The sequence below is a fragment of the Telmatherina bonti genome, assembly GCF_933228915.1.
Source record: "Telmatherina bonti genome assembly, chromosome: 22".
NCBI classification, from domain to species: domain Eukaryota; kingdom Metazoa; phylum Chordata; class Actinopteri; order Atheriniformes; family Telmatherinidae; genus Telmatherina; species Telmatherina bonti.
The window spans coordinates 23,915,020-23,934,504 of NC_136631.1; the positions used below are offsets into that span (position 1 = coordinate 23,915,020).

At 41.8% G+C, this 19,485-nt stretch overlaps 2 protein-coding genes across 2 annotated transcripts; one reads left to right on the forward strand and one right to left on the reverse strand.

The window, feature by feature from the left end:
* The first annotated feature begins 1,341 nt into the window (after window positions 1–1,341).
* tmem62 (transmembrane protein 62) lies at window positions 1,342–15,856 on the forward strand. The gene is made up of 13 exons (XM_079262595.1): window positions 1,342–1,747; window positions 2,099–2,210; window positions 2,592–2,729; window positions 3,169–3,214; window positions 3,661–3,802; window positions 8,356–8,480; window positions 8,634–8,756; window positions 11,575–11,730; window positions 12,060–12,219; window positions 12,471–12,669; window positions 12,761–12,856; window positions 12,964–13,082; window positions 13,225–15,856. The coding sequence occupies exons 1-13, from the start codon at window positions 1,547–1,549 to the stop codon at window positions 13,543–13,545; spliced, it is 1,938 nt and encodes a 645-aa protein (XP_079118721.1). The 5' UTR covers window positions 1,342–1,546; the 3' UTR covers window positions 13,546–15,856.
* On the reverse strand, window positions 15,856–18,320 carry ptgr2 (prostaglandin reductase 2). Its single transcript, XM_079262596.1, has 8 exons — window positions 18,118–18,320; window positions 17,889–18,007; window positions 17,470–17,661; window positions 17,225–17,395; window positions 16,797–17,006; window positions 16,451–16,660; window positions 16,301–16,340; window positions 15,856–16,215 (listed from the first exon to the last, which is right to left on the reverse strand). Exons 1-8 carry the CDS (start codon window positions 18,152–18,154, stop codon window positions 16,151–16,153), a joined length of 1,044 nt encoding a protein of 347 aa, XP_079118722.1. The 5' UTR covers window positions 18,155–18,320; the 3' UTR covers window positions 15,856–16,150.
* Window positions 18,321–19,485: the final 1,165 nt, after the last annotated feature.

Consider the following 19,485-nt stretch of genomic DNA (forward strand, 5'->3'; position numbering starts at 1 on the left):
AAGGCAGGGTACACCCTGGATAGGTCACCAGTCCATCGCAGGGCCACACAGAGACAAACAATCATTAACACTCACTCCTATGGGCATCGTTAGAGTAGGCAATTAACCTAACATGCATGTCTTTGGATGGTGGGAAGAAGCCAGAGTACCCAGAGAGAACATGCAAACTCCACACAGAAAGGCCACTGTCCAAACCCAGCTGAGGATCGAACCAGCAACATTATTATTGTGTGCTACAGTGCTTACCACCATGCCACCGTGCAGCTCCAACTGATAGTTGTAAGAATGTTAATTCTGAGTGAGAAAAGCAACAAAAGCGACTGAAAAAAAACCCCTAATACACACAAGTATAGACCTGAGCAGCAGCAAAACTACAATAAAATATCTTTAAATTTGAAGCTGTAAGAATGTGAGATAATTATTGTTATTATTATTATGATAATACTTATTATTATTATTATTATTATTATTATTATTATAAATTATTCCAAATATATGGTTATTGTATAGTACATACTCCGTTAGCTAATTTATCATTTTTATTAAACATTTAAAGCGTTATAGGCTCAGTCTTAATGTATAACAGCACATAGAAGAAGTAGAACTTGAAACCATCAAATAATGCTTTTGAGTGCTTTGTAGCTTTCATTTTTATTTCAGTCAGTCAGTCATTTAGTCAGATAGATAGATAGATAGATAGATAGATAGATAGATAGATAGATAGATAGATAGAACATTGTTCTAAGCTTGCAAATGGGATAAAGAACTCTAGGAATGTATGGAATGCGGACAGAATTCCAAAAAATGCACAAAAATTTCCATATGGATATTATTCAAAGTAAGGATATAACTGAAGTTGTAAAAAAATGTAAATAAGGAGTAGTATTTAAATAAGTCTTGGGCTTCCTTCTGCTCCTTCTCACACAAGGTATATTGTTATACAAATGTGCATCCTTGTTTTGTACTGTATATATGTTTGAGATAAATAAACGAATAAAATAAAATAAAAATAGATAGATAGATAGATAGATAGATAGATAGATAGATTTACACCAACTGCAATTGGTCTAACATGCAACTGATGTTGAGTTGATATTATTCAGGTATTTCCAAACCCTGGGAAGAAGAGGTCTCAGATTACTACCTTCGGAAAATAATATCAGAGTGAGATCTCTGTCTTTAATAAACCATCTTTTTCATCTGGCGATGACGTGTTTTCTCCAACCGGTCTGTGCTGTGTTGGAAGCTGGTAGGGAGCTAGCAGCTGGCTAACCTGCCGAGCCACCTCCTCCTCCGCCTCTGAAGGCAGCTGAGCTGGACGGAGCCCTGAATGAACCACGCTCCTCAATGCATTTCCTGTGGGCGCGATGGCAGCGACACAAACGGTCTGAGCTTTAGCTGTTAGCCATGTAGCTTAGTGGCTCATTTTTATCTGTAGTTAATGTTAGTGTGGTTCGTGCCCTTAGCTGTTTCCACCAGTAGCTAGCTTTTTTCCTGTCTGGGACAGACGGCGGCAGCTAGCCCCCTTTCTCGCCACTACAGGAGGATGCTGAAGCTGTTCGGTGCACTGGTTATCCTGGGACTGGTCCTGGCGTACATCACCTCCTGGGTGCTGGATAGCTATGACACGGCTTGGCATCCTAAACGGAGTGTTCGGCAACAGACTGTCAGTGACGGGGATGAATCCGAGGGAAGTTCTCCACCATTTCCCGGCGACAAGTTGAGCAATATATTCTGGTTTATACAGGTGGGGCTTTTATTCGGTCTGGCTAGCTGGTTTTGGTCTAGTAAGCTATTAATGACAGTAAAGAAGATATAATTTAATCATCTTTAGAAAGCTTCAGCGTGAATATTGTATATGCTTTCGGTCTCATAGTGTTATTGGAATTAAGTGGTTGTTGTGAATGATTGACAGAAAGGGGTCACTGACCACAGAAGTGTGACAGTGTTAGATGAAAAAGAAAAAAATCAAAACACAAGAGTTGGACAGACTTTTCCCTCTTGTTTCTTTCACCTTTCACACTGCTGACTTATGTACAGTTATAGTGTCAGACCATTGTACATATTTGTGCTTGTTCCATTTTGTGTGTAATTCAAGGTGTCTGACATCCACATAAGTCGATTTCATGATCCAAGACGGATTCCAGATTTTGAAAAGTTCTGCACTGACACCATTGAAGTGATCAAACCAGCTCTTGTTCTTGCAACAGGTAATTTCACTTCTACCCCAGCAAGAAAGTGGAAAAGGTTTTCATAGAAATGAGACTTGATGGGTGTGGTTTGTACACGTGCAGGGTGAGTACAAACCACATGTCAAACTCCAGTCCTCGAGGGCCGGTATCCTGCAGGTTTTTATTGGCTCCATGCTGCCAACACACCTGACCGAAATTGATAAATAGGTTGACAATAAGCTCCTGGATCCATTTGATTTGAATCAGCTGTGTTGGTGCAGGGAAACAACAAAAACCTGCCGGTTACCGGCCCTCGAGGACTGGAGTTTGACACCCCTGGTCTAACAGGATGAAAGTTATTAAAACGTCTGTTGCTTTGATGAATCCTTTGCTCAGTATGATCTTTTCTTTCTGTCACAGGTGATCTAACAGATGCTAAAACGGAGAGTAAGGTGGGTTCGCTCCAGCATGAGGTAGAATGGCAAGCCTACCACAACATCTTGAAAAGGTCCCGTGTGATGGAGCGCACCAAATGGATTGACATTCGTGGAAACCACGGTAATTCCGCGCCATTACTGATGTTCTATTGATTCTGTCCCCGCCTTAATGCAGGGAGTGTAAAAGCAAAGACAATCTTGGGAATCCATAATCAGACAGGAAGTCATCCTACCCCCTCCTCTTCACTGTTTTCTCCTCTCTTACTGAATCACTGAGTAGTGGATGTGAAACAAGATATCCATATTTTGTATTTGTCAGAAAAAAAGAGAGAAAACACAGCAAGTCATTGCATCTCCAACTTGTGATTTATCATTTCCAGCTGGTAATGTTTGTCCTGTGAGTTTTTCTGTGAGTCGAATCTACTGCGGAAACAGATGTAGTTTGTTTTCCTCATCAGTCCAGAAATAAATTTTCAGTTTACAGAGTTCATCTCTGACATTTTGTCTGACATTTTGAGGAGCTTGTAGCTCAAACTCATTGTAATTTGATTTTCTGACAGATGCTTTCAACATTATTTCATTGGACAGCGTCAACAATTATTACAGGTCAGTATTTGACCAGCATGGGTCTACTGCATGTCTTACAGCAGCTTACAGTATGAATTCGATCAGATGATGATGTGTCTTCAGTGCCTTTGAAACATGAGCTCTGTAGACTTATTTCTGACAACAGTCCAAGCTAACTGAGCTTCCTGAAGACTAAAATAGCAACAGAAAGTACGTGAACAGACACACTCTGTTGTCTATTGACAGATATTACGTTGAGAAACGAGGTTGCTTCTTCTGTTAATTCTCATTTATCCTCGGCTTCTCTCATTTTTTATGTTGTTATTATCCTCTGTAAGACAAAGTGTGCATCCTGCCTGCAAGGCTAATTTATTTTATTTATTTAAAATTCATCAAATTATGTCAGAGCTTGGCTGCCAAGCAGACTCGTGTGCAGTATCTTGCTGCTCACACTGACCTCTCTCTCTCTCTCTCTTTTGTTCTAGGAAATATTCAGCTAATCAGAAAATAGGCTCATTCCATTATGTTCACAAAACTCCTTTTGGAAACTACTCCTTTGTCTGTGTGGATGCCACCCTGACTCCAGGACCCAAGAGGCCGTACAATTTCTTTGGTATTCTCAACCAGGTGGGCTTGTTCAGCACCATGCCTCAGAGAGATTAGGCTCTATTGGAAATGATCTGATTTTTTTTTTTTATCTGATAATATTCACAGTGATTCTCAGTCGGCCTGAGATAAAGACTTCAAGCTGTAACAGCAAGCTGTGCTGTAAATGATTTAATCTTTTCCTGAGACAGCAACAGCTCCATGCAGCTTCATTTGCAGACTCGTCTCAAGAATTGGACTCTTTGGACAGTGTTATGTTGATATAGAGACTCAGCTTATATGGGCCTCATTGATTTGGTTCAGAAGTAATAGAAAAAGGATGATCTTGTTATAGGCTCAGCCTATATCATGTTTTGTAGTAAAGTGTGTTTTTTTTTATTTTCTGTGTTTATAAGTGAATCCAACCAATGTAATTTATAAGTGTAGATTCTCAGTCATCCAGATTGTGTTTGTGATTCTGGTTCTATGGTTGTGAAACCACCTGGTGAGGCGAGTCTATGCTGCATTGTAGGCTCCAGGAAGGTGGCTAAAATGTGTACATCTCTGCTCTAAAAAGAGTGTCCTTTATGTTGACCTGTATAACTGCTCTCCAGTGTTGGTGCATGCAGTTATGTTACTCCTCACTGCACTGCATAGCACAACACACACAGCTCCATACAGCCTCTGTTTGGGTGTTTTGTCCTATGCTTGAAGCAGCTTCTGTCTGAAGGTGTGGTTTTTGTTTAAATGCCTTGGATGTCATGTTTAGAGATCCCTCTGAGTTTCTTAAACACCTCTGCTGCGTATGGAGTAATGATATTCCTGCTTTTTGCCTTCTCTGTTCATCTACCCTTTCCCTGTCTATTTTTGCTGGTCTCAGTAACATCCACTTTGGATATCCACTGGTGTGAAGTACTTTCTTTGTGTGTGTGTGTGTGTGTGTGTGTGTGTGTGTGTGTGTGTGTGTGTGTGTGTGTTTTGTTTATTGAGTTTTCCCTCCATCTTTGTAGGATGTTCAATCTAAAGACTTAAAGTTCTGATGACAGACAGTTTCTGTTCTAGTGGGTGGTGAGTCAAACAGTAAATATTGGTCTGTATGTGTGGGTTTCTGGTAAACCTCAGTGTTGAGGTGTCCATCCTCCTCAGTGTGAACACACTGTACAATTCACTGTACATACTGTCGCAAAAAAGGAACATATTGTCTTTGGCATCCTCTATAGAGAGTTTAATGTTGCTGTCCGCTAGTACTTCTCTGTTTTTGGCTCAGGTGTCATCCACATAACTGAACTATTAGTTTGGTGTTTCCTCATTGGAGCTCAGTGATCTGCTTTCCACAAATGTTGGCCACAGTGGGGGACACTGCAGATCCGACAGCTGTATAGTTGTTGTATTTAAAGTGAGTGGTGGAGCAGCAGAGGTCTTGCAGGGCACAGGTCTGGTCAGAGTGGAAAGTAGTCTTGTTGTGTAAGAAGGTACCTTGCTGTAGCCTTTTCCTGACAGTTTACATGGCTGCTCATACTGACATCAAAGGACAATGGTTTCACCTGGAACAAGTTTTAGATATTGAATTTTCTTAGCAAAATCCGTGCAGTTCTGTATGTGGCGTGGAGGATATCCTGCCAGTGGAGGAACTCTAACATTCTTCTTTTTCTTGTTTCTCTAGGTGGTCTGTAACTTTCTTCTTACTGTTGTTTGTTTAGTCCCTCTCCGGAGGATCATGGGTGATGTAATGTTGTGGTAATCTACTGTGTTGAGCATCTTCCTTGATGTTTTAGTCCCGGCTGAAGGAATGCACCGATATCTCAGCAGACACCAAAACATCATCATAGAAAATCCCATAAAATACAAGTCCGGTTGCCTTTTTTTAAGCTATTGAAAATAAAACTGAGGTACATTTCAAGCAGTTAATAATCGTTGAATTAAGCCAAAGAGCTCCTCCTTTCACACGTTGTTTAATACTGCTTTAGAAGAAGAACATGTTTTTTAATTTATTCTAGCTTTACATTAAGTATATTTAAATAAGAGTCACTCACTTCTACTGCAGAGACATGGCATCAATAAAAGCTGGATTTCATATATATAATGTGTGTGTGTGTGTGTGTGTGTGTGTGTGTGTGTGTGTGTGTGTGTGTGTGTGTGTGTGTGTGTGTGTGTGTGTGTGTGTGTGTGTATGTAAAATATACACTACTCACAAAAAGTTAGGGATATTTGGCTTTCAGGTGAAATTGATGGAAAATGCAATATGTTCATGCTACAGTAATATAATATCATAAAAGTAAGACATTTAAGTAGAAGGATGCACTACTGATTTCCTCATCTCAAAAAATTCATTCAACACAAAAGGTAACAACAATGGTAGTTACACCACAACAAAAAATTTGAACGTCTCAATATCTCGTCATGTGCCCTTGAGCATCAATTACAGCTTGACAACGACGTCTCATGCTGTTCACAAGGCAACCTATTGCCTGCTGAGGCATGGCATCCCACTCTTCTTGAAGGGCAGCCCTCAGGTCATTGAGGTTCTGGGGTGCAGGGTCTCGAGCCTCTACACGACGGCTCAGCTGATCCCACAGGTTTTCAATGGGATTCAGGTCTGGAGAGAGTGCAGGCCATTCCATTTGAGGTACACCAGTCTCCAACAGCCGTTCCCTGATGCTGCGGCCTCGATGAGCAGGAGCATTGTCGTCCATGAAGATGCAATTAGGCCTGTGCTGTTCATGTAGGGGCACAATCACTGGATTAATGATGTTATTCAGGTAGTATGGGCTTGTCACTGTACCATTCACAAAGTGTAGGGCAGTTCTGTACCAAGTGGACACCCCTGCCCACACTGTAACACCGCCACCACCAAAAGCTCGCCTGGTGACAACAGTGGCTGATGCATAGCGCTCTCCCTGACGTCATTCATCATTTCTGCTCAGTATGAATCGACTTTCATCAGAGAAACAGCACTGAGGCCCACTGGTTCCTCGTCCAGCGTAAATGCTCCCTGGCCCATGCAAGACGATGATGCCTGTGCCTGGTGGTGTGGTCAGGTACCCGTGCAGGTCGTCTAGCACGCAGACCACGCTGATGGAAACGGTTTCGAATGGTCTGACGTGACACTTGGGTGCCTCTCACCTCTCTTAAACGTGCCTGGAGTTGGGTGGCATTCATCATCCGGTTTCTCAGGGCAGTGTTCACAATGTAGCAGTCATCAGCACGGGATGTGGCCAAAGGACGTCCACTTCTAGGCCTTTCTGTGACTGTTCCAGTCTCTCGATATCTCTGTTGCAACCTGCTGATGACACTCTGTGACACTCCAAGCTCAGTGGCCACTTCTGTCTGAGAACGTCCTGTTTGAAGCATCGCAATGGCAAGGGACTGTTGTTCCATTGTTAGGTGTCGTCTTGGTCTCATGATGTCAAAATGTGAACAGCATGATGAGGACAACTGTTTAAACACCAGCTCTAATTGAACCAGGACATTTATTGGTCAATTCAAGGATCACACACCTGCCGTGATTTTTGCCGTTAAGCTCCTTGTTAGAGAACAGCAACTTGTGCAAAACTTATTGAAACATTTACCAGTTGGACATGTGCATTTAAAAGCTTAGAGAAGATCACATTAAGTTCACCTGTACAGGTTTAAATGCATTTTAGGCTTGTTGTGAAATTTCACCCAAAAGCTGAATATCCCTAACTTTTTGTGAATAGTGTGTATATATAATGTGTGTGTATATATATATGTATGTATATAGGTAGGTAGGTAGGTAGGTAGGTACACACACACACAGTACCAGTCAAACATTTGGACACACCTTCTCACTCAGTGTTTTTTTTTTTCTTTTTTCATTTTCTTAATTGCAGAGTACAACTAAATACATCCACACTATGAAGGAACACATGTGAAATTATGTTATAAACAAAAAAGTGGTAAATAAACCAGAATATGTTTTACATTTTAGATTCTTCAAAGTAACCACCTTTTGCTTTGGTGACAGCTCGGCACACTCATGACTTTTTTCAATCACTTTCATAAGGCAATCACATGGAATGGCTTATCAATAGTTCCTGGAGGTGTTGAGCACTTGTTAGAGGCTTTGCCTTCACTCTTTGGTCTAAAACCTCCCAAACCATCTCAAGTGAGTTATGGTCAAGAGATTGTAGAAGCCAGGTTGTTTTATGCAGCACTCCATCTTTCTGCTTCTGGTCAAACATCCCCTACACAGTCTGGAAGTGTGTTTGGGATCATTGCCCTCTTGGAATACAGGTGATGGTCCTACTTAGTGAAAGCTCCGAATTCTTTCATGGCATGGATTATAGTGGGAAACTTCGGACAGTGTCTGATACATATATTAATAAATCATCTGCATACAAAAATACTCTATCTCTCCCCTGTGGATCCCACAAATTGATGGTAGGGTGTTCAGTATGATCAATAAAGGCTCTATAGCCAAGTCAACTAGTAATGGGCTAATTGGGCAGCCCTGGTGGGTGCCTCTTTACATCTTGAAATATTTTGAGCATTTCCTGTTTGTAATGACAGATGCCTGGGATGAGGTGTACAAGAGTCTTTTTTTTTTTTTTTTTTCTTTTTCTGTTTTGTGACAGACTCAGATGGACTTGCTGGACACGTTCAGAGTTGAGAGTCTGAAAAGCAACCAGTCAATCTGGTTTGGCCACTACACCACTTCCACCATCGTCTCCCCATCTCCGGGCGTAAGGGACGTAATGAGGTATTGTGATGTTGGATAGTAAACCTGTTTTTGAGTGTAAACTTACTTTTACCTGCAGGCTAGACTTATGTCATAGCTGATAATGATTTAGTCAAAGATTCATAATCGGCAGTATTGTTTTTCTACTTCCTTTGGATTTTTTTGTATGTTAAGATCTGCAGTTGCATATCTGTGTGGCCACCTGCACACACTTGGTGGCCTGATGCCCATCCTCCACAGTCGACATCCTCAAGGCACCCTAGAGCTTGAGTTGGGTGACTGGATGGACAACCGCAGGTGAGTAAGATCACAGAAGAATTCTAACTGCAAATTGCATCCTTTTATTAGTTTTTCTTATATTCGTCTCTCATTGAATAAATCCCCCATCGCTCTTCTGTATTTGTCACCCAGCTGTCACTAGATGAATAATTTCTTGTTCTTATGAACAGGATGCTGTGTTCATTGAGGAGGAGTGTCTTGTTTTTACTTGTTTTAAAAAAAGTTAAACTTTACTTCCTTCTTCGTTACAAAGAAAGGTTTTAGTTATGTTTCCTGGAAAAACAAATAGGGATCAACGTGGCCACCCAGGCGCCTCTCAAGCACATGACTAACTTCGAGGAAGACATCCGGAAACTCTCAGAGGAACTGAAATCTAAGAATGAAAGGATGAACTCACGTCTGGCCCACATGAAGTCCATGCAGATTGCATCACTGAAAGCAACTTTATAAAACACGGTTCCTTGGAACCCCCTTGTCCTCTCCAGCTGCTTCGATGGTCTGTCTGCACTCATGTTGGACGGGGTCATGGCTGCACTACCACCCAGCTGTGTCCATGTGGCTACCGGGACTGTGGGCTTGAGTTTTACTCAGCTGGTTGTTGTTTCTTCATCGATGCTCGATGCTCATCGTTGTCCTTGGCGAAGCGTCGACAGCTCTTAATAAACTGGTTTAGTCGACACCTAAGGCTCGTCGCCGTTCAGAAAGGTAGCTTGGTTCACACTCTGTAGATCTGCGGCCACTTCTGCTGGGGCCTCAGTTGCTAGGACAACTGCCTCCCCTCCTGCTGTTTCCCCTCTCGTAGCAACGGGAACCTCCACCTTGACTCTTGGTACTACTGACCCGATGACCAGTATGATTTGCTGGCTGGGTTCGGCTCTGTTGACAAATCCCAGACGTAGTCATTGTGAGTACATCCATGGTCAGGCATGTGTGTGTAACCAGGTGCCGCTCATTGTGCTGCCAAGTTGCGCTCATCAATGACATCACCAACTTTGCATACTAGCTTTCACAGCAAAGCTCTTCTGGAGTCCACACAGGTTCAAACGATCTCAGTTCGCAGCAGTCACAGACCCTTAAGCCAGAATTTATCACCCTGATCCACAGCATCAAAAATACATCATCTCACTTTCATCCCCCTGTTTTTGGGGCATCAAATTCAGCCCCTTACAGCAACTTCACGTTTGGCTCAAACGACTTCGCAACTTTTACAACAAACCATTTTATTTCAAACGTAACACATACATCCAAATCTCATCTTTTATACATTTAAAAAACTGACTCTTAGCTCCAATAAAATACAAGACAGGTTTTAACAAGTCCACCATGACAGGAATGGACAGTGCATGTGAGGACATAGAAGACCACTTCAGAAGTAAAATCCACGCTTTCAGATCCAGGCCTTTATGTCAACAAAATGCCAAATTTACCCATGGAAACACTAGTTTTGTTACTTGATCATTTCTTCTGGCAATTTAAAGCCTAAACTTGCCTTTTAGATCCCACATTTCTTTTAAAATCCCTTTCTGCTTTCTTTGAGTTCAAGCTTCTAAATAAACATGAGTTGCTCTTTTCAAAAGGGTGTTTTTGCCACATGCTTTTCAAATGGTGGTGGTGAAACCTTCTCAAAGGAAGATTTATGTAGTTCTTAACAGCCTTGGTAATTACCAACCTTTATCCAACTTATAGATAGAAAAAGTAGTTGTTTTTAATCTAAACTGAATGAGTTTTAAAATAAACACAGCATTTTTTAAAAACACCAGTCTGGTTTTAGGACAAACCACAGTACAGAGATGGCCCTTTTATAGACTGTTAATGACATCGGATGTAGCATGGACTCACAGAAGGTTGCAGACTGGTGCTAGTGGATCTAACTGCAGTTTTCAGTACAGTGGATCTCCACATGTTTTTAACACTTGGATGTCCGGTGGGTGCCTCTGGTACTGTTCTGAATGGGTTTTATTCTTGTTTCCCCAAGGATCAATGTTAGACCTTCATCTTCATCTTCTGCCGCTTATCCGGGGTCGGGTCGTGGGGGCAGCAGCCTAAGCAGGGAAGCCCAGACTTCCCTCTCCCCAGCCACATTTGCCAACTTTGCGGGGGGGGATCCCGAGGCGTTCCCAGGCCAGCTGAGAGATATAATTCCTCCAGTGTGTCCTAGGTCTTCCCCGGGGTCTCCTCCCAGAGGGACGTGCCTGGAACATCTCACCAGGGAGGTCCAGGAGGCATCCTGACCAGATGCCTGAGCCACCTCAACTGGTTCCTCTCGATGCGGAGGAGCAGCGGCTCTACTCTGAGCCCCTCCCGGATGACTGAGCTCCTCACCCTATCTCTAAGGGAGAGCCCGGCCACCCTGCGGAGGAAACTCATTTCAGCCGCCTGTATACGAGATCTCGTTCTTTCGGTCACGACCCACAGCTCATGACCATAAGTGAGGGTAGGAACGTAGATCGACTGGTAAATCGAGAGCTTCGCCTTCTGGCTCAGCTCCTTCTTCACCACGACAGACCGGCGCAGAGTCCGCATTACTGCAGATGCCGCACCGATCCGTCTGTTGATCTCACGCTCCATCCTTCCCTCACTCGTGAACAAGACCCCGAGATATTTAAACTCCTCCACTTGAGGCAGGACCTCACTCCCGACCCGGAGAGGGCAATCCACCCTATTCCGGCTGAGGACCATGGTCTCAGATTTGGAGGTGCTGATTCCCATCCCAGCCGCTTCACACTCGGCCCCGAATCGCTCAATGTTAGACCTTATATATTTATTATGTAGAGCACTTTGCACTTCTTTTTGAGAATTACTTTATAAATAAAGTTTGTTTTGGTTTGATTTGCAGATACAGGGTAATGGCTTTTGATCATGACCTGCTGAGTTTCTCTGACCTGCGGTTTGAACAATGGCCGGCAGTGCTCATCACCAACCCTAAAGATGCACAGTACCTGCACCCTGGGGTGGAGCCGTTGGGTCGAATACGAAGATCGACGCACATCAGGTGTCTGTTTTGTTTGTGTGTTGAGTGCTGGTTAAATTTTTAGCCTGCTTGCTTGCCTCTACTGCATATGATTTATCACCGCTACACAGACTGACTTTAGAAAATGGACCAAATTACATCATTGTCTATGTGAACTAGTGTGTCTGCATGTAGAAAGTTATGACACCTTTCAACCCAACAAAATCACTTTGTGATGCCTGCATTCTTGCATCATGAAGGACTTTTAATCAGCTAGTAGTAAAAATTTATTATGTTTAAATACAAATGCATATGAAACATTTTCAAACGTGTTTTCTTTTCTTACATTTCTGTTGATTTGATCTATAAAGGATCTTGGCCTTCTCAGAGGCTTCCATCATTGCAGTGCATGTAAGCATAGATGGGGAGCCTTTGGGTAGGGGCCGCTCTGCTGGAGGTCCTCTCTATGTTCTGCTATGGGACCCGTCTCTCTATCTCACTGGGCTACACACAATTAGAGTTAAAGTGGAGGTTGGTGCTGCATAAATTTCTCTTCAACTTAAAATGTTCTGAGCATTTTAATATTTCATGATCCTTGATTAGGTTTGGTAGATTTGTTTAGCTAAATTGAATCATGCGCAGCCGTCTTGGCACCCTTGCTTTGTATATCTAACCCATTTATGTGGTGAAATTTTGTTATTCTGCTGCAGAGATGTTAATGCAGACTCATTAATTTTTAATACTTTGAATCCCTCTCATCCTTTTGTGTAAATGTTGGTCAGGACTCGGCAGGCCGGTCATCGGTGCGGGAGCAGCACTTCACTCTGGAGGACAGTGTGACCCCCAGCTTCAGTTTTGTTCAGTCCTTCATCCTCCTCACCGACCATTATATCCTGGGCCGAGTCGCCTTCATATTTACAGTGTTGCTGAATGTCGGGGTGCTCCTCGCCTTCAGGTTTCTACATGTTCCTGCTGGCAGAGGTGAACTCCTACTGACCACCAGTCAGGCATTCTTACATGTAAGAACATTAAGAGAGATTATTTTCTTGTTGTGGTTTCTCCTGTTTTACAGGATTGTACTCTCAAGTGTGCATGTCGCTCCATCTGGTCAGTAAGATGGATACCTTCTACTACTCCCTGCTGCTCTTCAACCTGTCTACAGCCTTAGGTTTGTTAACTTCTTTCTCACATCTCTTTCTCTAAAGTAATATACAGTATATTAATTAAAGATTTTTCTGCGATTGTTTTATGTGGCGGTATGACGTGCTTGATCAGGCCCGTGGTTCATAGGAGAGCTTATAGACGGCCACAGCGGCGCCTGCTTTGCCTTCGGAGTGTTTATTGACGGACATTTCCTGGAGGGCAGTCTCACTTATGTTATTGGAGTCATTCAGGTAAGAGTATTCATTTTATTTAAAATTAAAAGTAAACAAAAAGATATATAGAAGTTAAGAAAAGTCCCATTAGTCAATCTTTATTTTAGGAATTAACAAGTGCATTAATCCCTTTTTCCTGTACTCATTTCCTCACTTCCAGCTGCTTTTCTTCAACATGCCCCTCACATTTTACCTCTGCTGGAGCCTCCACCATCGTTGCTGTGGCAACACCTTCCGATCCCACTTCCAGCGGCCGGGCCACCGCTGCCGGACTCTTGCAGTTCATCTCTTCATTCTGCTGCTGCTCACCTGGCAGGTGCACTCCTGCTACTTTCTCCTGGAGACCTACGGCCCCATGGCTTTTTTCCTGTCTCCTGTTCGCACGTGGGCTTTGGGACTCAGTCTCCTATTGGTCTACCGCGCCTGGACAGGCCCCGCCCCTCCGGTTCGCAACAACAGCAAGAACGACTCTTCCTCTTGACAGTAGTTGCACCGTACCGCATCATTTTTCTTCAAGCCTGACTCATAGATATATTTTGCTGTCTCTCTTCACCCTCAAAGCCTGAATTCTCCCCACACAGCAGCGCCTCTCCTTTTTCTTTCCCCTTTCTATCCAAATCCACTTCACAGTACATCACTGTCCTGTTTCTTCTAGTTAGCATTGTTTACTTAATATGCATGTTATTGTAACACACAAATGAGCACATTTCTGCCCATATTCATAGCAATGTGAACAGTGTAAAAGGCAAAAACACTTTGGATGCATTAAGGGTAAAATGGCCGATTGGAGCTATGTGAGGATGGATCCAACATATGCTGCGTTTTACGGTGTACTGTCAGGGCTGTATCCTGCTGTGGTTTAAGCCGACTCATTTACTTGAGAACTAGCACTTTTTTTTTTTTTTTTGGAAGTGTTGCCTTGGCTAAGAGCCACTTCACCACTGCCAAAGGATGAATAAGAATGATTTAATTTTTTTTCTTTTTAAACTCTCATTTCCCCTTCTGAGAACCATTTCTGTTTGCTGATGAAGGCTGGATGTGCCAAACTGATCCTCATGTTTACCTTCTGACACAAATCATGTGCATAGGAAATCGGGTATGCCGCATTTTTATACATTCTTCTCCAAGCTTCTTCAATCTTCCTACATTGCAGCATAGACGATCATATTCTTATGTTTATTCTACATGCAATTTCAAGACATCTAAGTTCAATTTAGTACTGTAGTAGAGCTGGGAACACATATTTCACCAACGAAAGTGTCTTCAAATCGAATCAATGCCACTGCAAACAACTGCCAGTACAAGCTAAACTTTCACATTGGAGTAATAAAAAATATTTCACTCTCACACAAAAAGGCGGCTTTATTTTCCACGCTCCTTCACACGTAACTACAGAAAGCAGCTGTTTGTTTCTCAGGAATGCGAGCACTTAAACAAAAGGCTGGTCCCAATAGTATTTCAGGACAATGTTTTTATACTTCATAATAGTTCAGTGAACTAAAACCATGTCAAACAATCCATTGTGGCGGCTAAAGAGAAAAAGAAATAAAAAAAAAAAATAGAACTAAATGAATGTGTTATAGCTGTGGTGAAATGAGATGAATTAATATGATTTTATTTATTCATTTTGACTGTTATGTGATTTTTATTTCTCCCTCATGTGATCAGTCAGCACCGGAAAATTGTTTGTCAGATCTGTGAGTGAAAATATCTTTGTTCTGAATGTTCTTTTTCTTTTCTGTGAATGTGTGAAGGCAGTAAACTGTATCTGTTGATCTGTAATTCAATCCTTTTTATTAGGTAGTCGCAATTGCCTTGATTCCACAGGAACTGGTCTAAAACCGTACATGACTACAGTTATGATCAGTCTTTTAATAGGAGATAAACTCTTAATAGTTTCATCCTTTTTTTTTTTAAATAATTTTTTATTATACACAGCATGACTACAGAATAATTGCTCAATGCTGAGATAAGACACATAATTTAATAACTGAACAGCTGCTACGACACAGAGGAAATTAAATTTTGTGCACTCTTGCTGGCAAAGGTTTAATAACCTTTTCCACACACTCCACTGTCAAGTCATCTGGTATTTGTAATTTATTCACATATTAAAAAATGCTCAGTACCTTTTATTATTTAAGACGTATTAAGTTTTCTCCATCTGTCCACATGGAGGCAGTATTGAATGGATTTGGACAGTATTGGATGATTATCCTTTCCACCTTAAAATAATGCATGACTTTTTTTTTCCTTCTTCTTAAATTAAGGAACCTAAACATGATCTTGTAATGACAGGTTTGACAGTTCAATGGCACTAATTTAAACCTGGATATTCTGCACTGGATGTTGACCTGACTGTTCACAAGAAAAAAACTGACATCAACTCCACCACTGCATCAACAGCATGGGGGGGAGTGGGGTTACACTGTAAGTGATGTGCTGGTGTTCGTGTGACTTATTCTGCATCCCTTCTTGCATTCAAACTCTGAAGCATATGAATGAGTAAATGATGATTTTACACCTGCCACATATTTTTATTAGAACCATGATTTTATTTTATTAATGGTTTATAGTGCTGTGAAATAATAAAAAAAAAAAAAAGAATAAAAATGTTCATTACAGTACATCCTATGTTCTCTGTTTGTGCTCCTTTAGTGAAGGCCAGCGCTGACAAAAACAATCCAAGAGTTTTAAGAACAATTAAAATGCATGTCAGCAACTAGAATTGTCTCAAAACACCATCTTTTATGTAAAGTTGTCTCAGTCTAACAAAAATCACTTGGCATGGCACATGAAGACTATGCTCTCCATGCAAGAGAAGCCTGCTTCAATGTTGTTACAGTAAAAGGGAAAATGTATGTTGAAGCAGTATTGAAATATTGCACAACTATTCCTGTATTTATGCATTTAATTCACAGTTGTACCATTTTTTTTAAAGTCACAACGGTTATTAAGCTTCAAAATGGCTCTATTTTATATTCACACCTTACATTTTAGTTTTTTAACAAATAGCATCAGCTAAAAAACTAGCTAACAAGAGTTGATTTACTTGGAGTTAACAGCAGTGATATACAAAAGGATATTCATTCTGATACCTTTACGATTTGCTTGCCAATGTTTCCCCCTTTCATCATAGAGCAAAATGCAGCTGCAAGAAATGGAAAAAACCAAGCGATTAAGCTCTTGCCACAAAACGTCTGTAAAGCAAAACCCTCAAAGCTGTAGTCACATACCTCCCATATTCTCTATACCATTCACCACAGTTTCTAGCACCTGCAGAGAGAAAGTGAAATTACAACAGTGGAAAGGAAGAGCCATGCATTTTGCAAGCAAACTAGATTGCCCACAAAGTCAACCACACATCATCACCATTTCTACTATACCTTGATTTGGGCTGATTTGATCCACTGGCTGAGTTCAAACAGGGCAGCTTCTGCTTTGCTCATGTAACTGAGCACCATAAATCGCTCCCGGGTGATGTTCTTATTTCGCAGGACTTCTTGCATCTTCTCGCTCAGGGGTGGAGGATATGGCACATCCTTGTTGTACTGTGAGATCTGCCCACAGAGGATCACACTGCCACCATTGTTCATCTGGTAGTTAAAGTTGGTGAGAGTTGATGTCTTAGATTAGATTTGTAAGACTGAAAAAAGCTGCCAGATTTTTGGCAAAAAAACAAAAAAAAAACCAAGCAAAAACATCAATTCAGTGATCGTCCTCAAAACAAACCTGCTCCATGACAGCATCACTGACGGCACCTCCCACATTGTCAAAGTAAACATCGATGCCATCAGGACAGCTCTCCTTGAGTCGTGCTGACACATCCTCACGACGGTAGTTGATGGATACAGAGAAGCCCAGATCTTCCACTAAAGCTTTGCACTTCTCATCAGTACCACAGATCCCAACCACCCTCGCACACCCATCCAGCCTGCCAATCTGGAAAAACAAAAAACAGGGTGAGATGATTTATTGGGGCATTTCTTTTTTCCACCAACCGATCTGAATTTATTTAACCATATGTTGTTTGCTGCCCTGAGTGTAATTTCTGAAATACATGTGCTTTTCATCAACCATCTTTATTCTTACTTTATCTAAACTCACTGAGAATATGACTTGTATTTGGATAAGCTCCTGATTGTCTTTACAGTACTTACCTGTCCTGCTAGGGAGCCACAGGCACCAGCTGCGCCACTTACTACCATTGTTTGATTGGTCCCTTTGGTCACATGACCTTTTTCCCTGACTCCCAACAGTGCAGTGAGGCCTGTTATGCCAACTGCACCCAAAAAATGGGATAAGTGCCCATCAACCATCTGAGGATCAACCTGCAACAGAGAAAATTTAAATGATGTTCATGTAGTTTGTGCAGTGTCTATTCTGACACAATGAAAGGTCATACCTTCTGTAGGCCACTTCCTTTCATAACAGCGTGGGTCTGCCATGGCCAGTTGAATGAAGTGACCACATCTCCTGTGATGTATGTGCTGCAACGGCTTGTTTCAACAATGCCCACACCTCCACCGTCCACACACTCTGACAGCTGCCAGGGAGTCAGGTAATCAGTTCCGGTGTCTTCGTTCATTCTGCAACGCTGAGAACAAAAAGATCAGTGGGAGCAATGCAGATGGTAAAATAGGAAGTTGATACTTTAAGTGGAAATAACTGCAGCCATAAGCTTAAATATGAATTCAGATTTCATTTAAGGGGGAAAGTTCACATGCATATTAAAAAACAAAAACAAAAAAACCCCCAAAACCTAATGCACCTGACAGATAGGGTGCAAAGGCAAAAGGTCATTCATAAAGTCTGCAGTAATACCATGTAAGGATCCACTGAGAGGTAAAGCGTGCGAACAAGAACATCCCCATCACTTAAGTCAGGCACCAGAGAGATTTCCTCCAGGCGGAAATTTTCAGGAACAGGCTCCCCATTTTTACCTATATGTGCAAAAGACTGGTTTCAGCAAACGTTTGCGACACATGTGCAATTACACTGTGGAAGATGATGCAAGCAGAAGTAATATTCAGTTCTGGAAAAACTCCCCTACCTGGTCGTGAGTTGAGAACAACTCTCTGTACTTTCATCTTCGTGGGAAAACCAGTGAATCTCGGAGAGGAACTTGCACTGATGACCAGACCTGGCAACAAATGTCAATGCTCTTGGTGCGCAAAGGTAGGTCACGGACTTAAAAAGTGGGATGAAAGACTGTTACTTTAAATAGCAATTTGAGACACTGTCCAGATTTTTTAAAAAACGTATTATGACACCATGCCCATACTGTCAGACCAGTTCTTGCTTGTAAGCTAGCAAAAAGTCATGAGCGCTTCAGTGTTTCTCCGAGCATAACAAGAAGCTTCCCTGTCACCACCTTCCGCCTTCGCCGAAATCCTCATTCGCCACTCGTTTATTTTTTTATTTTTTTATTTTCAGGCTGAATATTTTTAATGAGTATCTAATTGTCGTTACAACATATTATAAAGAATGAACACATTTAAAATCAGTAAAAAAAAAAAAAAAAAAGTTTTATTTGATGTTGTATGTGTGATTTACCAGCGCGTCTAGTGAACGTGTCTGTCGAGAGCAGGTAACTATCTTGTCAATCAGAGAGCGTTTCAGCGCTAGCGGCGCCGTCCGTTAAGGAAACTGGGTTACAATCAGAAACGGTATGCGGCCCTAGCGATCTAAATTTTAGCCCAGGATCATTTTTTTTCAGGGAATTAAGCTACGGTAGACATAACGGTTGGTGCTTTACACGGTATAGGTTGCAAACGTGTGCAAGGTCCTGTTGAGGCAGCATAGAGTGCTAGCTAAAAGCTAAATTGAGTCAACTGGTGCTGGGAAGTGACGCCTTGTGGAGAAATCTGAAAAAATAAAAGAATTTAGTGTTTGGGGCAGAAAGTAGCACCGTCACAACAGCAAAGCCTCAACTGTAGCTGCATCAAGGCAGCGAGAAAACAGCGAGATGAAGCCTTCTGTGCCATGGAGGAGCAGCGTTTAATGTAAGTAGCGTTTTGCTAAGGCTTTGCATGCATGCCAACTCGTATGTTTCACACAAAGTCTGCAGTATTATCAGCCAAGAGGGTCTGACAGCCCTCTCAGTCACACATTTCCCGCCAGACAAATGAGAAAAGTGACATTTACACTGTCACATACAGTTAATATCTCAATGAAAAATCCCCGATTGTGCTGTGCAGGGAAAAAAAAAAAAAGCATTTTATTAGCAGGTTGTGTGACCATACTTACAGTAGCATCAGTTGTGTCCAATATGTGCATAGTTGATTTCCCACTAATGATCAAATCTATTAAATAGTAGGCTACAATGCATATTTTGTCGGATGACAAGCTTCTGCTGTGGTATCAGCTTTAAAATATAACCTGTGCATCCCACCATAGCTACCAGAGTAGTGTTGTCATC